At 42.1% G+C, this 16,496-nt stretch overlaps 1 protein-coding gene across 1 annotated transcript; it reads left to right on the top strand.

Annotated features, from left to right (window-relative positions):
- Positions 1–3,113: 3,113 nt before the first annotated feature.
- Positions 3,114–15,045, top strand: CYP2R1 (cytochrome P450 family 2 subfamily R member 1). The gene is made up of 5 exons (XM_081198014.1): positions 3,114–3,396; positions 8,978–9,119; positions 12,066–12,698; positions 13,553–13,882; positions 14,682–15,045. Exons 1-5 carry the CDS (start codon positions 3,169–3,171, stop codon positions 14,858–14,860), a joined length of 1,512 nt encoding a protein of 503 aa, XP_081054140.1. The 5' UTR covers positions 3,114–3,168; the 3' UTR covers positions 14,861–15,045.
- The last annotated feature ends 1,451 nt before the right edge of the window (positions 15,046–16,496 follow it).

The raw sequence follows: 16,496 nt of genomic DNA, 5'->3' as shown, positions 1-16,496 counted from the left end.
GGCTCTGTCCGAGGACCAGTACTCTTCAACCTTTTGTATCAATAACTTTGATGAAGGGGTGGAAGGAATCCTTATTAAATTTGTTGGTGATGCAAAACTGGGAGGGATAGTAAATGCCTTAGAAGACAGGAATTGTATTCAAAATTACCTGAAGAGCATGGGAAACTGGGCTGCCAATAAAATAAATTCAGCAGAAACGCCAAAGTTCTGCATTTAGGACTAAAAATAAAATGCATAGGTATAGGATGGAGGGCCGGCCCCAGATATTGGCACCTGAGGCAAATAAAAAATTGGCATTCTCCCAACTGTAGCTTGTGAAGGGTGCTTTTAAAAATACAGCCGGGGCTCCTCACCCCCGCATCCCAATGCTGATCTTTTCTCTCCCCTTATTTCCCCTCAATGCTGATCTTCACTCCTTGCTTGTTTCTGATCCTGATCTTCATTCCTCTCTCGTCTCTGAATGTACCTCTCCCTGAGAGAGAAAAACTTGCTGGCTGTGAACCAATTCTCTTGAGCGCCTTTTCCATCACCCACCTCTCTCTTGCAGCAGCACACAGTGGGGGGTGGCAGGCACAGACATGCCACCCATCACAGCTCTCCAGAGTCTGCTACCTAAGGCGGTTGCCTCACCTTGCCTCATGAGCAGGCCGGCCCTGGCTTGGCAATAGTACACGTGAAAACAAAACAAAAGCAAGCCGAACATGAGCGAAAGAAGTGTGATGTGGCTGTGAGGAAGAGGAAGAGGAAGAAGATATTATTTTAGGTTGTAGCAATAAAGGCTTCCAAGCTGCAGGAAACAATAGTTCCACTTTATGTTGCACTAGTCAGACGTCATCAGTACAATCTCCAATTCTGGGTAGACAAATTGGAATGAGTTCAAAAGACACCAAAGATAATTGGAGATGTGGATCATAATTCCTATGAGGAGGTTGTAGGAATTGTGTGTGTTTAGGCTAGAGAAGACTGGAGGGAGGAACATGACAGCACTCCTCAAAGACCCGAAGATCTGTCACTTAGGCGAAAGACATAATCTCTGATCCTCAGGGCAGTTCACAGTGTAACTAGAGTGGTGCAAGTGATGTCTGAACACCAAGTGCAAGATGGGTGGGAGGAGATTCACCACTGCCTACAGAACGCAGCTTAAAATCATTATTATAGCATGAAATCTCACACATTCAAAGATGATTTTCACATTTATTTAGTTATCCGAAAATCAAAATTAACCACATGTAATTATTAAAACCATTATAAACAGTTAAGATTAGTTTTGATCATCCCTTGTGACAAATTTAATTTTTTTATAACAAAATATGAAAACTTTATATATGAAATGTGTTCAATTATTGTTCAGTTATGGAGGGCAGGGCTAGATCTAATGAGCTTAAGTTACAGGAGGTTAGATTGATGAGTCAACCTAAGGAGATGCTTGTTGACAGGAAGAGCAGTTGTACAATGGAAGGGCTCTCTCTATCTGCAAACATTCAGTCAGAAGCTGGACAGCCTTCTGTTGGCCACAGGAAGTTGCAGGGGATCAGGGGATCGCTCAAAATCAAGCAGAGGAACCTTCATTTATCTTCAGATCCAAGCCAATGTTCTTCGTTGGGGGTCTGTTCACACATTCTGTTGTTTATGATCAAGCCTACAGTAAACTGAAGAAGTACATTTATATGTGAAACAGCCCTTTTCATACCAACTGGTCTTGGTGTCTATTCTACCACAAGGAAGTAGCAACCATAATTCATGTGGTAAGCCACTACTTGCAAATAACTCACCACATACTGGGAACTGCTTATCATCATCATCATTTTTAATTTGTATACCATCTTTCTATCTTACAATGCTGAAGGCGGTTTACAAGCTGAAGAAACAAAAACTGTACATCTTACAACAATCTAATGCAATACAAAAATGTGATAATAAAACATAACTTTAAAATAGGTAACCTGTATCAAAAAAGTAACATTCAACAATCATTACAATAGTATTAAATAATAATAATAACATATAAAAGTTAAACAGCAGATACAATAAATAATTTCTAAACTATAATCAGTAAAACAACAGCAAGCCACAGTACATAAAATAATACAACACAAACGGAGAAGCAGAGACTAGAGGGTGGAGCAAGGCAGGTGGAAGGAGGCCTTGCCTGATGGAGTCTCTCCCCTCACAGTTCTTCCTTCAGGAACAGCTTTCATGAAGTAGCACCTTAAAAGACCAACTAAGTTAGTTCTTGGTATGAGCTTTCGTGTGCATGCACACTTCTTCAGATACATACCAAGAACTAACTTAGTTGGTCTTTAAGGTGCTACTGGAAGGAATTTTTTTATTTTGACTATGGCAGACCAACACGGCTACCTATCTACAGCTTCCATGAAGTAAATTAAAATGCTCTCCATGTGACAGCCATGTGTACCACAGCTTTGTTGTGGCATCAAGTACACACACACACACACACACACACACACACACACTGAAAACTGCAAGAACAAGGAGTTTCAGGTTTGACAACTGGAAATGCTACAAAATTATTTTTTTAAAAAGAGTATAGAAATGAGTTGTTCTTTTAACCTTTGCTCTGAGGATGGGGCAGCCAGCGGAAAGAGCTTAGCGCTGAAAGGAAGGGGTTTTGCCGGGAATTCTCAGGCTTTCAGAAACGGGGAAATCCCTGCCTCTTTCCGAATGCCCCCCCCCCCGCTGCTGCCCCTGACCTGAATTTGCTATCAGGTGAGCCTTCCCCGCCCCTATTCAAATCAGTTTGCAGCAATTGCTGCCTGTTATGCAAGGAAGAGCCGCTGCTTATGATGAAGCAAGCTTGTGTGGGGAGATAAACGCGCGTCTTGACGGGGTGGGTGGGGAAGCCGCGGCGGGAAATGGAGTTGCAGCTGCTCCCGTGGGAACTCCCGACCCCCCCCCCCCCAGCATCCCACTCGCGAACTGTCCCCAGGCGCAACTCCAGAACAAGAGGGGCCGGGGGGGGGGGAAGAGCGCGAGGCGGCTCAACCAATCAGGCTCGGCTTCGCCTGACGAGCGCCGCCGGCGTCCTATAAGAAGACGCGGCAAGCGGGCCGAGGGATGTTGTTGTTTCTGCGTGTTTGGAGGAAGAGGAGAAAGGGAGCGCGAGAGCAGAGCCGGCGACTGGCTGGCTGGGGCCGGCAGGAGCGGGAAATGTGGTCCGGGGTCCCGGGAGTGGGCTCGGCCGGTGCGGCGGCTGTGGGCGCCGGCGTCCTCGTGCTGCTGTTGCTGCCGCTGGTGGTGAGGCAGCTGCTGAAGCAGAGGCGGCCGGTGGGCTTCCCGCCCGGCCCGCCGGGGCTGCCTCTCATCGGCAACATCCACTCGCTGGCCTCGGAGCAGCCGCACGTCTACATGAAGAGGCAGAGCCAGCTCTACGGGCAGGTACTGCAGCCCCGCGGGCGGGGGGTTGGGGGTCCCGAGGAGGAGCTGGCCCTGGGGAGACCAAGCGCCCCTCGATCTAACTCTTAGACATTTGCCACTTCCAAGACCCCTCCGTTAAGTTGTAAGACGAGGCTTTTCCTATTCACGTGAATAAGCCCCGATCTGAACTCTTTCCACAACCTCACTTTCAGATCTGGGTTCAAGTTTCGCTTCCTCTCTGCCCAAGGCTGTTCTTTCCTGCCCTTGCAAGACAATCGTATCCCTGTCTACTCTAGAGTTGGAAGGGGCATGTAATCTCATGGCTGAGATCTAGTCCAACCCCCTGCAATGCAGGGATCTCAACCCCGGTCCCATCTCATTTGAAACCATACCGGACCCTGCTTAGCTTTGCTAATGTGCTCGTTGTTCTGTTGCTAGAAGTTGAGCCCCATTCAGTTAAATGAGCTTCCTCTCGGGAAAGAGACTGCAGTTCTACACCCACTTAACCTAGGAGTAAATCCTGTTAAACCTAAAGCTTATTTCTGAGGATTTCACTGTTAGCCTAGTGGCCAACTTGCAAGAGTTGTTGGAGGCAGACCTCAGTTAGGAAAGCACTTTACAAACAAAAGAATTATATAAGACTCACCTTGTAAGTGAGGAAGTCATAAAGGCTTCGTTACAGTGACCAGTTTTTATGTCAGGAGGTTTAGGAGGCTATTCTAAGCTTAGTTACCGGTACTTGGGATTAAGTATCGCTGAAATCAACGGGACTTTATTTTAAAGTCACTTTATGTTTTGGCTGTTGCATATTTGAACTGCAGTAACAGGATGTGGTTTATTATTTGCCATTTTGTATTGAGTCTTGTTGTGTTTGGCACAGAATTCTTAAAATATATAAAGTTTGCAGTACAATTGTGAGACTTGGTTGCATCATAGTTATTATTAAATACCATTTTGTAAAGGTGTGCACCTGCTTTTTTCAGAAAGTTGCCTAAGTTGTCAACCAAGCATACCAGTGCAGTATGTTGCTAATACTGTCTGTTAATACAGCTCCAAGTTCAACATTAAAAAAAGAGAAACTTGCTTTACCCTGTGACCCTTGTCAAAGTGGGCTGCACTTTGTGTCTCAACTCTGCTAGATATTTAAGATGCCACAGGAATCTTTGTTTCTATTTTACATGTTGGACTATAGTACCAAACTAACTCCACCTCAAAACTGCTTAGGTTTGAGATGTGAGTTAGAGGGCTTTCTTATTTAAATTTCTAAGAGAATGTGGCAAGTTTTAAAAAACTGTTATAGAATAGGGGAAGGAAGTCATCAGTAAAATGAACATGTCTTCCCTTTGCGGGGTAACACTGAACTTGGGGCACTCTCAATTTAAGCCTTATCCTGCACGCCATCCAGATTACTAAGCACATCGCCAACATACACCATGAAGCTGCAGCCAATGAGGACTCTTAACATACGTTCCTGATGTTAGGGGACTTAAGCCAGTTTGCCTTTCTTATTTATCGAGCGGAGTACCAGCACAGCCACAACTCAGAGTTAAATATACTTTCACAAGAAATGGCAAAGTTGTTACTTTAGTTGTCTGCTGCTGCATAGTGATGACATGCTGGTCTATATACAGAATAGCACCCAACACTCCTGCTCCATGAATGGAACTTTCTCCTCCTTTTCCTGGCAACACCCTGCATGCCCTCAAAATCAGCTTCAGAGGTTGGAAAACTCCACTGATGCTGCTTTGGAGACAACCAATAACCTCCCACCTTTTCGTCTTTAAAAATTCTCTCCGGGACAGCTAGAAAATCTTGATTAAAAACATTTACAACAAATCAAAATGTATCAACAGCTGCTAGAAGCATAAACTCAGTTGGAATGTTGACAGTTTACTATCCTACAGGCTTGTTGCCAATTGCTGTAAAGAAAGGACATGTTTTTTTAATACTCTTTGGAATACAGGATGTTTTCTACTGCAGGGATGCAAAGAGGACAGTCGCAGTGCCTTGAGTTTCTTGTGAAAAAATATCATTACTCATAGGAACAAGAAAAGGAGTGACCACTAGGACATTTCTCCTTAAAAGTTTCCCTTAGTTGTTTGTTTGTTTGTTTGTTTAGTGATCATATCAATCATAATGAGTCACAAATAGAAACACTTTCCTTTAGCTTATGAAAAGGAACATTTGCTGACAAAAACTGGAAACCGAAATCAGAATTTTAAGCTTTATGCAATTTTTTATTAACTGCAAAAATAATGATTCCATATTCAGCTATTTGATCAGTACAGAAAAATGATAAAATATACTTTCTTGTATGGTATACAATTAAACCATGGTTTCCCACTATGTGAATAAGCCTGCATAAGCCTTCTCCTTCACATACCACAGAACTAACCACAGTTCCCTGTGGCGTCTTAAATGTGGCTTGTCTGGACCAGCCAAGTATTTAACAACTTGCCTGGTAACCTGACTTCCGGGTTGGCGCCATCGCCGAATGGCGGACTCCCTCCGAGCTCCGGAGGGAGTCTGCTCAGCAGGGGCTGGGTCCTACCGCGCCGGCGACGCGGGGACCCTTAAAAACCATGGGCACGGAGCCCGTGGACATGGGGACTCGGCTGGCACCGCTAGCGCCCTCCCGACTCGTGAAGGAGCCTTTTTAAAGGCTTCGGATCGGGTGCCGGGGAGTGGCGTGGTGCTTTGAGTCCACTGCTTCCCCTGCCGAGCGCAGCCGCATGCCATTCGACGGAGAGCGCTGACTTCTTCCATTGGAAATTCGGACTATCAACAACAACCCGTGAGTAATTGGGAAACCGGGTACAAAAGGAGAAAAAAAGAATTTTTTTTCGGATTCGGCACGAGCGGGGGCGATCTAAAAAGGAAGTCAGTCCCCCCCCCCCCGATTGTAAACATTCGAAAACAAGGACTGGGTAACCAAGATCGAAAGAGAAGTTTATTGCTGATAAAAATCATTAATTCCACGATGGGAAATTACAAGAACTGTGCTGGAGGAGAAGAGTGGAGGGTGAGAGGGAAAATGCAACCCCCCCTGGGAACCGGGGCGATTCGTAGAGCCTGGCGAAGAGAGACGGAGACTTTGACAGCTGTCAAAGTAGCTGTCAAAGCTGGAGAATATAAAGAGGACTTTGTTACAAGGATTTTGCTGGCTAATTCTGTTACAATTTGACACAATATGGATATAAACTGTCGGAAAATAAGGAACAACAATTTGACTTTTGGATTAGAGGATACAAAGTTACTACAATCCCCCTAGAGGGGTTTCGGGACATTACAAGTGGTCGTACGTGGAAAATCACTCTGGGATTCGCACAGGACTTATCTTCTGGGAAAGCTGCAAAACTGAAATAGTATTTTGTCTACAGAGGTGTTTACATTAAAAGGAGACAATAGAATTTTCTATTGAAGAAAGGAAGGGACTGGACGTAAGTTTTTGTTCCTGAACAACAAACCTCTGTAGAGATACCAGATCTCGGAATAAGAACGTTTTAGCAGCTGAACAAGACAAGAAACCTGAGAAAGTAAGGAATAAAAAGAACAAAGGACTAACTACGACACGGAAAGAACAATGGGAGGAGCAGCAAAGACCAAGGAAATTAAAGGCCTCTATTAGACTGGATTTTTGAAGTTAAACATCACTAAAATAAATAAATTAAAAGAAAACCGGCAAGGTGGAATGGGAAAAAATCTGGCCATGGACTTGAGACCTCCAGGCTGACAACATATAGACTGATGGGCATGGGGAATTCAAACCGGGGAAGGGAGGGGGGAGTTTTGGAATCCAAAGGCTATGTAACCATCTTTTTGAACCTTCTTATATTTTTTATCTTCTATTTCTTTATATAACTTTTGTATATTATGGTATTTTGATTTGACATGTTTAAAAAAGGGAATTCGTGGAAGGAAATTGGGGTGGATCTTGGGGGAAAATATTTTTTTCTTTTTCTGTTAACGATGAGGGATGATGGTAAGATTGTATAATTTAAATTGGTTAATGGGTTAAACATATTAAGTTTTAAACTGGGAGTGAGAGCTTGTGGAACCAAATTAATGAAAGGGGAATATAGTCGGGAGGGGGAGGAGGGAGTCCTAGAAAGAAGGTAACGAATGTAAGGCTTTAAATATATTCTATCTTTTCTTTTCTGTTATATTTCTATATTATTGGAAACTTTAATAAATATGATAAAAAAACAACAACTTGCCTGGTAACCTTAAGTGAGCAGGAATTCCATGCAAGCAAGAGGTTTGGCTCACTCTTAATCTCAGGGTCATGGGTTTGAGCCTCACGTTGGACAAAAGATTCCTGCACTGCAGCAGGTTGGACTAGATGACCCTGGTGGTCCCTTCTTACTCTAGATCTGTGATTTTATGATTCTAAGTCTGGCAGAGGCAGGACAGATTTCTCCATGCCTCCTCCAATAGTCTACTGCAGGCATAGGCAAACTCAGCCCTCCAGATGTTTTGGGACTACAATTCCCATCATCCCTGACCACTGGTCCTGTTAGCTAGGGATTGTGGGACTTGTAGGCCCAAAACATCGGGAGGGCCGAGTTTGCCTATGCCCAGTCTACTGCTAGCAATGGAGGAAGGAGCAAGGATCAACCTGTCCTCCCTGCTTGTAGAAGAATTTTGTTTAAAGTAGCTAGTATGGAAACGTGGACTAGGTGTGCATGCTAGTAATTTCTGAACTTATTTACAAAACAGCTTTAAACTCTGGTTGGTGAAAGGAAGTCTGGATAAAAATGTGGTTTCAGACCCTTGCTCGCTCACTACAGTGGAACCTTGTGTTACGTACTGTCCTCCTTGCGAACGCTGCTGGTTACGAGCTCCGCTAACCCGGAAGTAGATGCCCCTTGTTGCGAACTTTGCCCTTGGATGTGAGCGGTAATCGCGTGGCAGCAGCGGGAAGCACCATTAGCAGAAGCACGCCTCATGTTACGAGCAGTTTCGGCTTAAGAACAGACCTCTAGAACGAATTAAGTTTGTAAGCAGAGGTACCACTGTATAGCTTAAATTAAACAACTGTTTTCTAGTTTGGATGTCTTCTAAAGATAGTGAGGCACCTGTTGCGTAATCTTAACAGAAGCATGCCTCTTACTGCAGAGTTTTTTTCATCTTCTGCTCAGGGACACTTTGTTCGTGACGTGTCATTCCTGCTGCCACAGAAACATATTGCCAATTTATGTTTATCTCTTGTGACAGGTAATGCATTCACTTTAAGAATGATGCAGACAATATTCCTCCTGCAAAGTGAAGCAATATGTAGGAAGCTCATGTGTCTGACAGTAAGCCTAGCCAACATGTTGGACTGGAAAGATATATTATTGATGTTGTATGATAGTTCCAGAGATGTATTTTGACATATAACCATCTGTGAATGAAGGCAAACTGCGATATTGTTATGCAACTGTAATCTTTCTGCATAGCACATGTAGCATATTTGTGAGCATCATGTGGTGTTAGAAGCATACCTGTTGTGCTGCCCATGGACCAAACGAACATTTCTAAAGAAAAAGAAACTAGTATTTCTCTCTCTGCCCACCCCCCACCCCAATTCTTGAAAGTGACATGTAATTTTTTTTTAAAGGTATTTAGCCTTGATCTTGGAGGGATATCAACTATTGTCCTGAATGGCTATGATGCAGTAAAAGAATGCCTTGTTCAGCAGAGTGAGATTTTTGCAGACAGGCCATCTCTTCCTTTGTTCAAGAAGCTGACAAAAATGGGAGGTACGTGGTGGTGGTTGTGTTGTTGTTGTTGTTGTTGTTGTTGTTGTTGTTGTTGTTGTTGTTTTAATAGAGACTTATTAGTGTATTGGGTATATGCTTTTTAAAAAGGTGCCTGCAATTCGGTCTTCTTACTAACTTTAAAGAAACAACCCTGAGAGCATTTTTCATTTGTATGTACTTTCTGACTTGGTCTGCAAAATTCCTCAAGCTCTGTCCAAAGGGCAACATTGGGAAATCAAACTTGAAGCTGGCTGTTGATGTGCACTGTTGGAAATGTTGTCCTTTAGCCAGGAAGAATAAGATGGCTTCATACTTAGGCAGGCTATATTTCTGATCATTCCATCCCTTGAAGCCCGTCCCCGGCCCCAACTCTACCCACCTCATAGGTTCTTTCAGTAAACATTACAGCAAGAGTGCAATGGAGGCAGCAACAATAACCCTCCTGCAGTCCCTTTCTCTTACACAGTACTACTCATGACAATCAAATGTGGGGAGGAACAACTGGAAGAGTCAAGGGGGTGGCCTGAGGCACTTGAGTAACGCCCATTCATTCGTGTGCCAAGGTTAATGCACACATAGGAAGCGCTGCAACATTTTGGTATTTGTGTATTTCACGAAGGTATGTTTAATGCACAATTCCTTTTTAACTGTAGCTTTGCTGCCTTTGCTTTTATCGTTGTGAGAGATCCATTGTAGAACTAGCAGGTTGCCATTGGTTAGGAACCCTTACTACAGTGGTTCAGCACCTGTTTTTATTATTAATATTTATTGAATACTGCCCTATACCCGGAGGTTTCAGGGCAGTTCACAGAACAAAGACATGCCCCCCCCCCCGCAGCAGTATAACAGAAAGCTAAATCTGCCACAATCTAGTAGAAAACATGGAAAAAATGTAAGAATATGCTAAACTGTTTCATTTAAATTGACTGGACTTTATAAAAGTGCTCAACTTGTGCCCTAGACTTGTCCCTTCCTGCCCCTACTCACTGCTTGCAGAATTTGGAACACATTGATAATCTCATGGGTTGTTTTTTCTTTCATTTTTCATTTGTACATTCCTTAAATGTTCTTTAAAAGATACTGCTGAATTGCATTTAATACCTTTTATAAATGCCTTTCATGAATTAAAAACCTATTCTCTAATGTTTATGCAACAGTGACTTGCAGTTGACTTAAGCTAGTAATATCAAAATGGGTGGGCTCAAATTTGTGTGGCACCCTAGTAAATTGGCATCCAGAACCCCATGTGGGAAAACACAGGTGACATTGAGCAGAAAAACCAATAGGAAGTGTTCTCTTCCATGACACTCCTCCACTTAGAATTGTATCTTCCTAAGACTGCTTATTAGCTTATGACACTTTGTTTACATGTATTTGCACGTTTAGTGTACTCTGCAAACCAGATTGGGAGATCAAGATACATAGCTAAGTAATACAGTGGTACCTCTAGTTGTGTTTCGCTCTTGTTATGGACTTTCAGCTTACGAACGTGGCAAACCTGGAAGTGTTTACTTCCGGGTTCGCCACATGCACAGAAATGATCTGCGCACTTCGCATAATGCGCAGAAACACTCAATCGCACATGCACGGAAGAGGCGCTTTAGTTGTGGACTTTTCGGGGTGCAAATGGCACCCTGAAATGGATTAAGTCCGCAACTAGAGGTACCACTGTACTCTGATGACAAATGTGGTAGCATGCAGTTACGGCAGTTGTGTTTGGAAATCATTGCTTGTACATGTTCAGTGCTGTAGACAGTGTTAAGAGCTGAAAACATACCCTTTAAAAGGTAAAAATGAAATATATCTTGGACACTAAAATGAAAAGCACCCCAAATTACTAAGTGCTTTCGTTTCTTTTGGGCATGAGAGCATTGGAGAATTAATGTGTCCTTGTAAAACCTTATTTACAATCAGAGTTGGAAGGGACCCTGAGGATCATCTACTCCAAACCCCTGCAATGCAGGAATATGCAGCTGTCTCTTATGAGAATCGAACCTGCAACCTTGGCATTGTTAGCACCGCACTCTAACCAACTGAGCTATCCAGCTAGCAGGCAACTTAATCACTAGTCCTGCATCAAGTTCTAACTGCACTCTAAGGGATACATAAGTTTTAGCCAACCCTATTAATAAAAAATATATATAAATTAAAATTTTTTTTAAAAAAAGGGTTTGGAAGATTTTAAAAATTGCATGTAAATCTATTTATCTGTCTTCTGTAATTTTACAGCAATTCAGTTCCTCAAGCATAATCTAAATTAAAAATGTATTTAAACAAGTTTTGTCACTCTAACTCAAGCTGCTTGTCTACTTCACACTCTGTTTCAAAAGCTGTTTACCTTGTGGGACAGGTGAGAAGGTTCCTGGTTTGCTGTTAAGAAACACTCTTCTCCCCCCCCCCCACAAAATCATGGATGTACAGAAATAGTTGGTTGATCTTTATATCTTTGCCTAGCACTACCTGTGTTGGTGCCTGCCTTCCCCCCGCCCCACTTGACTTTTTGTATTTGTAAATAAGCATCTGTAAATAAGCCTCTCCCCCCCCCCACTTGTCCTTTTGTATTTGAAAATAAGCATCTATTACATAAATCACCAGTATACACTTTACAAGGAAACTGGCTTAGGAAAAGGCTACCTTGAAACTTCAGGGAAGTGGAAATTGGCATTAAAAAGAACATTTTTACGCATGCAGTTCCCAAAGTGCTATAAACAGGTTGCATTTTGCGTAGGTATAATGTTGCATGCACTTAAAACATAGGACATAATTCTGAAGTCATTAACTCTAGAAAGATAACAGTAAAACTAATTCACTGTGATGAATTTAGGATACCGTTTTTGTTTGTACATGTGTGTAACTGTGTGTGTAGCTGCAGATCATAAAAAGATCATATGGATGAAAGAGGAAGTAAGATCCTGGGTTAAGCATATTGACGCTCGTATCTTTCAGGTTTATTGAACTCAAGTTATGGCAGAGGTTGGACAGAGCATCGCAAGCTGGCTGTAACAAGCTTCCGTATTTTTGGATATGGTCAAAAGTCCTTCGAAAGCAAAATATCAGAAGAATCAGTCATTTTCCTTGAGGCCATTGATACCTATAAGGGCAAGCCTTTTGATCTGAAATACTTGATAACAAATGCAGTTTCAAATATTACTAACTTGATTCTTTTTGGAGAACGGTTTACATATGAAGACACTGAATTTCAGCATATGATGGACATATTTAGTGAAAACATTGAACTAGCAGCTAGTTCTTCTGCATTTTTGTACAATGCTTTTCCATGGATCGGTGCCTTGCCCTTTGGAAAGCATCAGCAACTCTTTAAAAATGCATCTGAAGTCTATACTTTTCTACTCCACCTTATTGAGCGTTTCTCACAAAATAGGAAACCTCAGTCACCAAGGCATTTTATAGATGCATATTTTGATGAGATGGACAAAAATAAAAATGACCCCGAGTCTACATTTACAACAGAAAACTTAATTTTCTCTGCTGGAGAAATAATAATTGCTGGAACAGAAACTACAACAAATGTTCTAAGATGGGCAGTGTTGTTCATGGCTCTTTATCCTAATATTCAAGGTAAGTTATGCCATATGCTGTGATGTGTTTTGTTTTTATGATTAAGAATGTGCATTCCAAGCAGGGTATTAACAGCACTTGTTAAATCTTTACCCAATCTGAATACATTAGGTTGAAACTAGAGTTTGGTCCCACTGGAAGTTATATCCTTTGAGCAGAGTTTGTTCAGGATCTGTCTGCTGGTGGAAAAGGGGCCTATTTCCCAACTTATCCTTCCCAGTTACTGACTCCATGCTATTCTAGAGTATTCCGCAAGACTCCAGAGTAGATTTTAACAGGGAAAGTAGGGGAGGGAAACTGACAAAACAATGCTGCATCATCTATTCAGCTGACTGTATTGGAGTACAGTCGTACCTTGGAAGTCAAACGGAATCCGTTCCAGAAATCTGTTCGACTTCCAAAACATTCAAAAACCAAAGCCAATCAGAAGCCACGAAAGCCCTGTCAGACATTCAGGTTCCAAAAGAACGTTCCAAAACTGGAATAATCACATTTGTGATGTTCGGGAGCAAAAACATCCGAGTTCCAGGGCATTCAGGATCCAAGGTACGACTGTATTTGGTTCAAAGGTCACACCTGACACCATAAAGTATGCTTATACCACTTCAACAGTCATGATTTCCCCCCAAAGAATCCTGAAAATTGTAGTTACCCCTCACAGACCTACAGTTCACAGCACCCTTAACAAACTACAATTTCCAGGATTCTCCATGACTAGTGGATGTGGCTAATGTACACAAAATCAGTGGGTCTACAAATATATTTAAAGGTTTCATAGTTAAATGTAGAATGAATGTGTCTACTTATTTTTGCCAAACAGTTACTCAATAAACTAAAAGCTTTTTCTCCAACAGGGCAAGTTCATAAAGAAATCGATTTAATTATTGGGCCGAACAAAACACCTTGCCTAGAAGAAAAGTGTAAAATGCCATACACTGAGGCAGTACTGCATGAAATTTTAAGATTCTGTAACGTAGCTCCACTAGGTATTTTCCATGCGACTTCTAAGGATACAGTTGTACGTGGCTATTCTATCCCTCAAGGCACTACAGTCATTACAAATCTCTACTCTGTACACTTTGATGAAAAGTACTGGAGTAACCCTGAAATGTTTTGTCCTGAGAGGTTTTTGGACAGCTCTGGACAATTTGTCAAGAAAGAAGCATTCATTCCATTTTCACTAGGTAAGTGTACGTACTTAACCAAAAATCTAGAAGCAACAAGTTTGTGACTAGACGCAAAATGGTTAGCATGCTATATCTACCAACCAAATATTCCAAAGGCTTTGACTTCATAAACTAATTCATTTTAAACTTCAGTTGTTAATCATCAACTAAACCAACTGTTTTAATACAAAGGTTGTAATGAAACGAAGGCAGCGAAATCGTGAGCTTAGACTCAGACTTAACTGAGTGTCGTAACAGTTCTTGTCTGATTACTGTACATGAAACAACCCACTTCCAGTTTAGAAAGATTTTTAAAAATGGTATAGGCTAGTGGAATCTTGGCAACAGCAGCCTTATCAGGCTCTAAAGATTTCACTATCCTGCTTATCTGAGAGGGAAATAACATGTGAATCTTGCACTGTGCTGGTAGGACAGTGTGTTCTTAACAGGAAAAAACTGCTCTCTGGAATGTTTGGACATCAGCCATTAGTTTCCTCATACTTGGGCTTATATGTAGTTTATGCAGAACTGGTTTATGAAAATCATATGTTCAAAAGAATTAAATGCCATCAGGTTTTTAACAGATTGGTAGTAAAGTAACTTGAGAACCATGTTTTTCCAAATTCTAAGTTGTCCCTCTTTCGCTGCCTTAATTTTAGAATGGGTTAATTAATGGCTTACCAGAATAGGATTTGATTTTTAAGAGATGCAGTACTTTCTTATCATAATGGCACCTGTACTTTTTGATAAACGACAAAAAACCCACAGCTATTTCCTTTTAAAATACTATTTTCCTTTCTTTCTTTTTTCCCTTCAGGGCGAAGGCACTGTTTAGGCGAACAGTTGGCCAGAATGGAAATGTTTTTATTTTTCACCTCATTACTTCAACAATTTCATCTGCATTTTCCTAGTGGTTGGACTCCCAACCTTAAGCCAAAATTAGGCATGACTCTGCAACCCCATCCATACCTTATTTGTGCAGAAAGGCGCTACTGAAGACACACCTAGTGCCAACAGTTCAAAGTGTGAGGCCTTGGGGCCAGAGGCATGGAAATATCATGAGAAGTAATGTTTCTGTTCCACGCTTTCCTGACTCAAATGCCCAAATCATTCCCTGCATTGTGTTGTTTTTTTTTTTAAATGCCTGGTGTCCATCTTAAAAATCCTTCAATGGTGTAGAAGGATATTGAGAGAGATGGTTTTTGAGGGCAGGTGATGGAGAATGAGTAGAAGGTGCTCCACCATATTCTCATGTGTGGTGAATGGGATAAGAGTGTAAGAATGGCCTGCTGGATCAGGCCAATGGCTCATCTAGTCCGGCATCCTGTTCACACAGTGGCCAACCAGATGCCTGTGGGAAACCAGGGAGATGACGCAAGAGACCTCTCTCCTCCCATGGCTTCCAGTAACTGCTGTTCAGAAGCATTGCTGCCTCCAATTGCAGAGGTAGTAGCCATTGACAGCCCCCTCCTCCATGAATTTGTCAATCCTCTTTTGACGCCATCCAAGTTGATGGTCATCACTGCCTCCGGAGGGAGCAAGTTCCATAGTTTGACTGTCTTAAATCTTCCAACAGTTATCTTCACTGGGTGTCCACAAGTTCTAGTGAAAGAGGGAGAAAAACTATAATTTTCCCTGTGGGAGCAGTTATAGCCTAGCAAAAACTTCTGTACATCAAGCTCACCCAATTTCTTTTTTTAAAAAAAGGCTTTCAAGCCACTTTTTCACTCCACCATCTCATTAGTACTTGCCCTCCAACTTGTACATAAGGCCACACAACAGTCGTCCAGAGCACAGAGTATTCCATGAGTCTGGAATTCTTGTTGGCTCAAAGGAGGACAGTGGAGAAGATGCATGTACACAAAACCCTAAGAAAGTGCAACCTGTGTGAGTCACTCCATTCTGAAGCTCTGGCAAAAGCCTTAAGGCAACTTTACCTACGCTACCTAGTGGCGCCTAGAGCACTGATGCATTACAGAATGTAAGTTTCTAGCCCGCCGGTCGGCTTAATCTGGCCCCTGTGGCAGTTTATTTCCTGGGGTAAAATCCTAAAAAAAAACCCCTCAAAAACTCAGCCCTTTGGTCGGCCCTCACAGCCCTTCACTTCATCAAATCTGGCCCTCTTTGAAAAAAGTTTGGACACCACTGCACTAAAGGCATGCAGGGAAGGAGACCCTTGAAGGCAGCCTTTTAGTAGCAGACACAGGATGGAAGGGAAAAACACACACCAAAGCAACAGAATGCGAGATGAGGAAGCGGACATTCACTGCATTCCCCACATGCCCTTTTAAGTGTAACCCATTGTAACAGGTGAACATCCATTTAGTCAACATGGAGGTAACTAGTTTGGCCCTAAATGAACCACTACCCTATCCATTACACTTTTATTTGTATTTCACCTTCCAATATAGGGCAAATAATGCTTGCTCTGCCTTTTACATGGCTGTTGAAAAGATTACTGAGGCAATAGAAATGAAGTGTTGTATTATATAAGTGCTTTAGTTGAGAGTGGGTGTGGTGTAGTCATGGCTGAGAGAGTAAACTAACAAGAAGCTTGTTCCTACAGCCGTGAAGAAAATAATGCTGACCTACTTTCGTAGTTGTACAGTTTAAGATATTATACGTGATTACA

This window comes from Podarcis bocagei, assembly GCF_964188305.1.
Source record: "Podarcis bocagei genome assembly, chromosome: 1".
In the NCBI taxonomy this organism is placed as follows: domain Eukaryota; kingdom Metazoa; phylum Chordata; class Lepidosauria; order Squamata; family Lacertidae; genus Podarcis; species Podarcis bocagei.
Note: the sequence above shows the minus strand (reverse complement) of the source record. Positions and strands in the feature narration are given on the sequence as shown.

What these genes read in the sequence shown, in the direction of transcription:
- CYP2R1 (XM_081198014.1), top strand. Translation starts at nt 3,169, where the DNA reads ATGTGGTCCGGGGTCCCGGGAGTGGGCTCGGCCGGTGCGGCGGCTGTG. An exon ending in GAAGCTGACAAAAATGGGAG is followed by an intron (nt 9,120 to 12,065) that starts GTACGTGGTGGT and finishes CGTATCTTTCAG; the next exon opens with GTTTATTGAACTCAAGTTAT. An exon ending in TCTTTATCCTAATATTCAAG is followed by an intron (nt 12,699 to 13,552) that starts GTAAGTTATGCC and finishes TTTCTCCAACAG; the next exon opens with GGCAAGTTCATAAAGAAATC.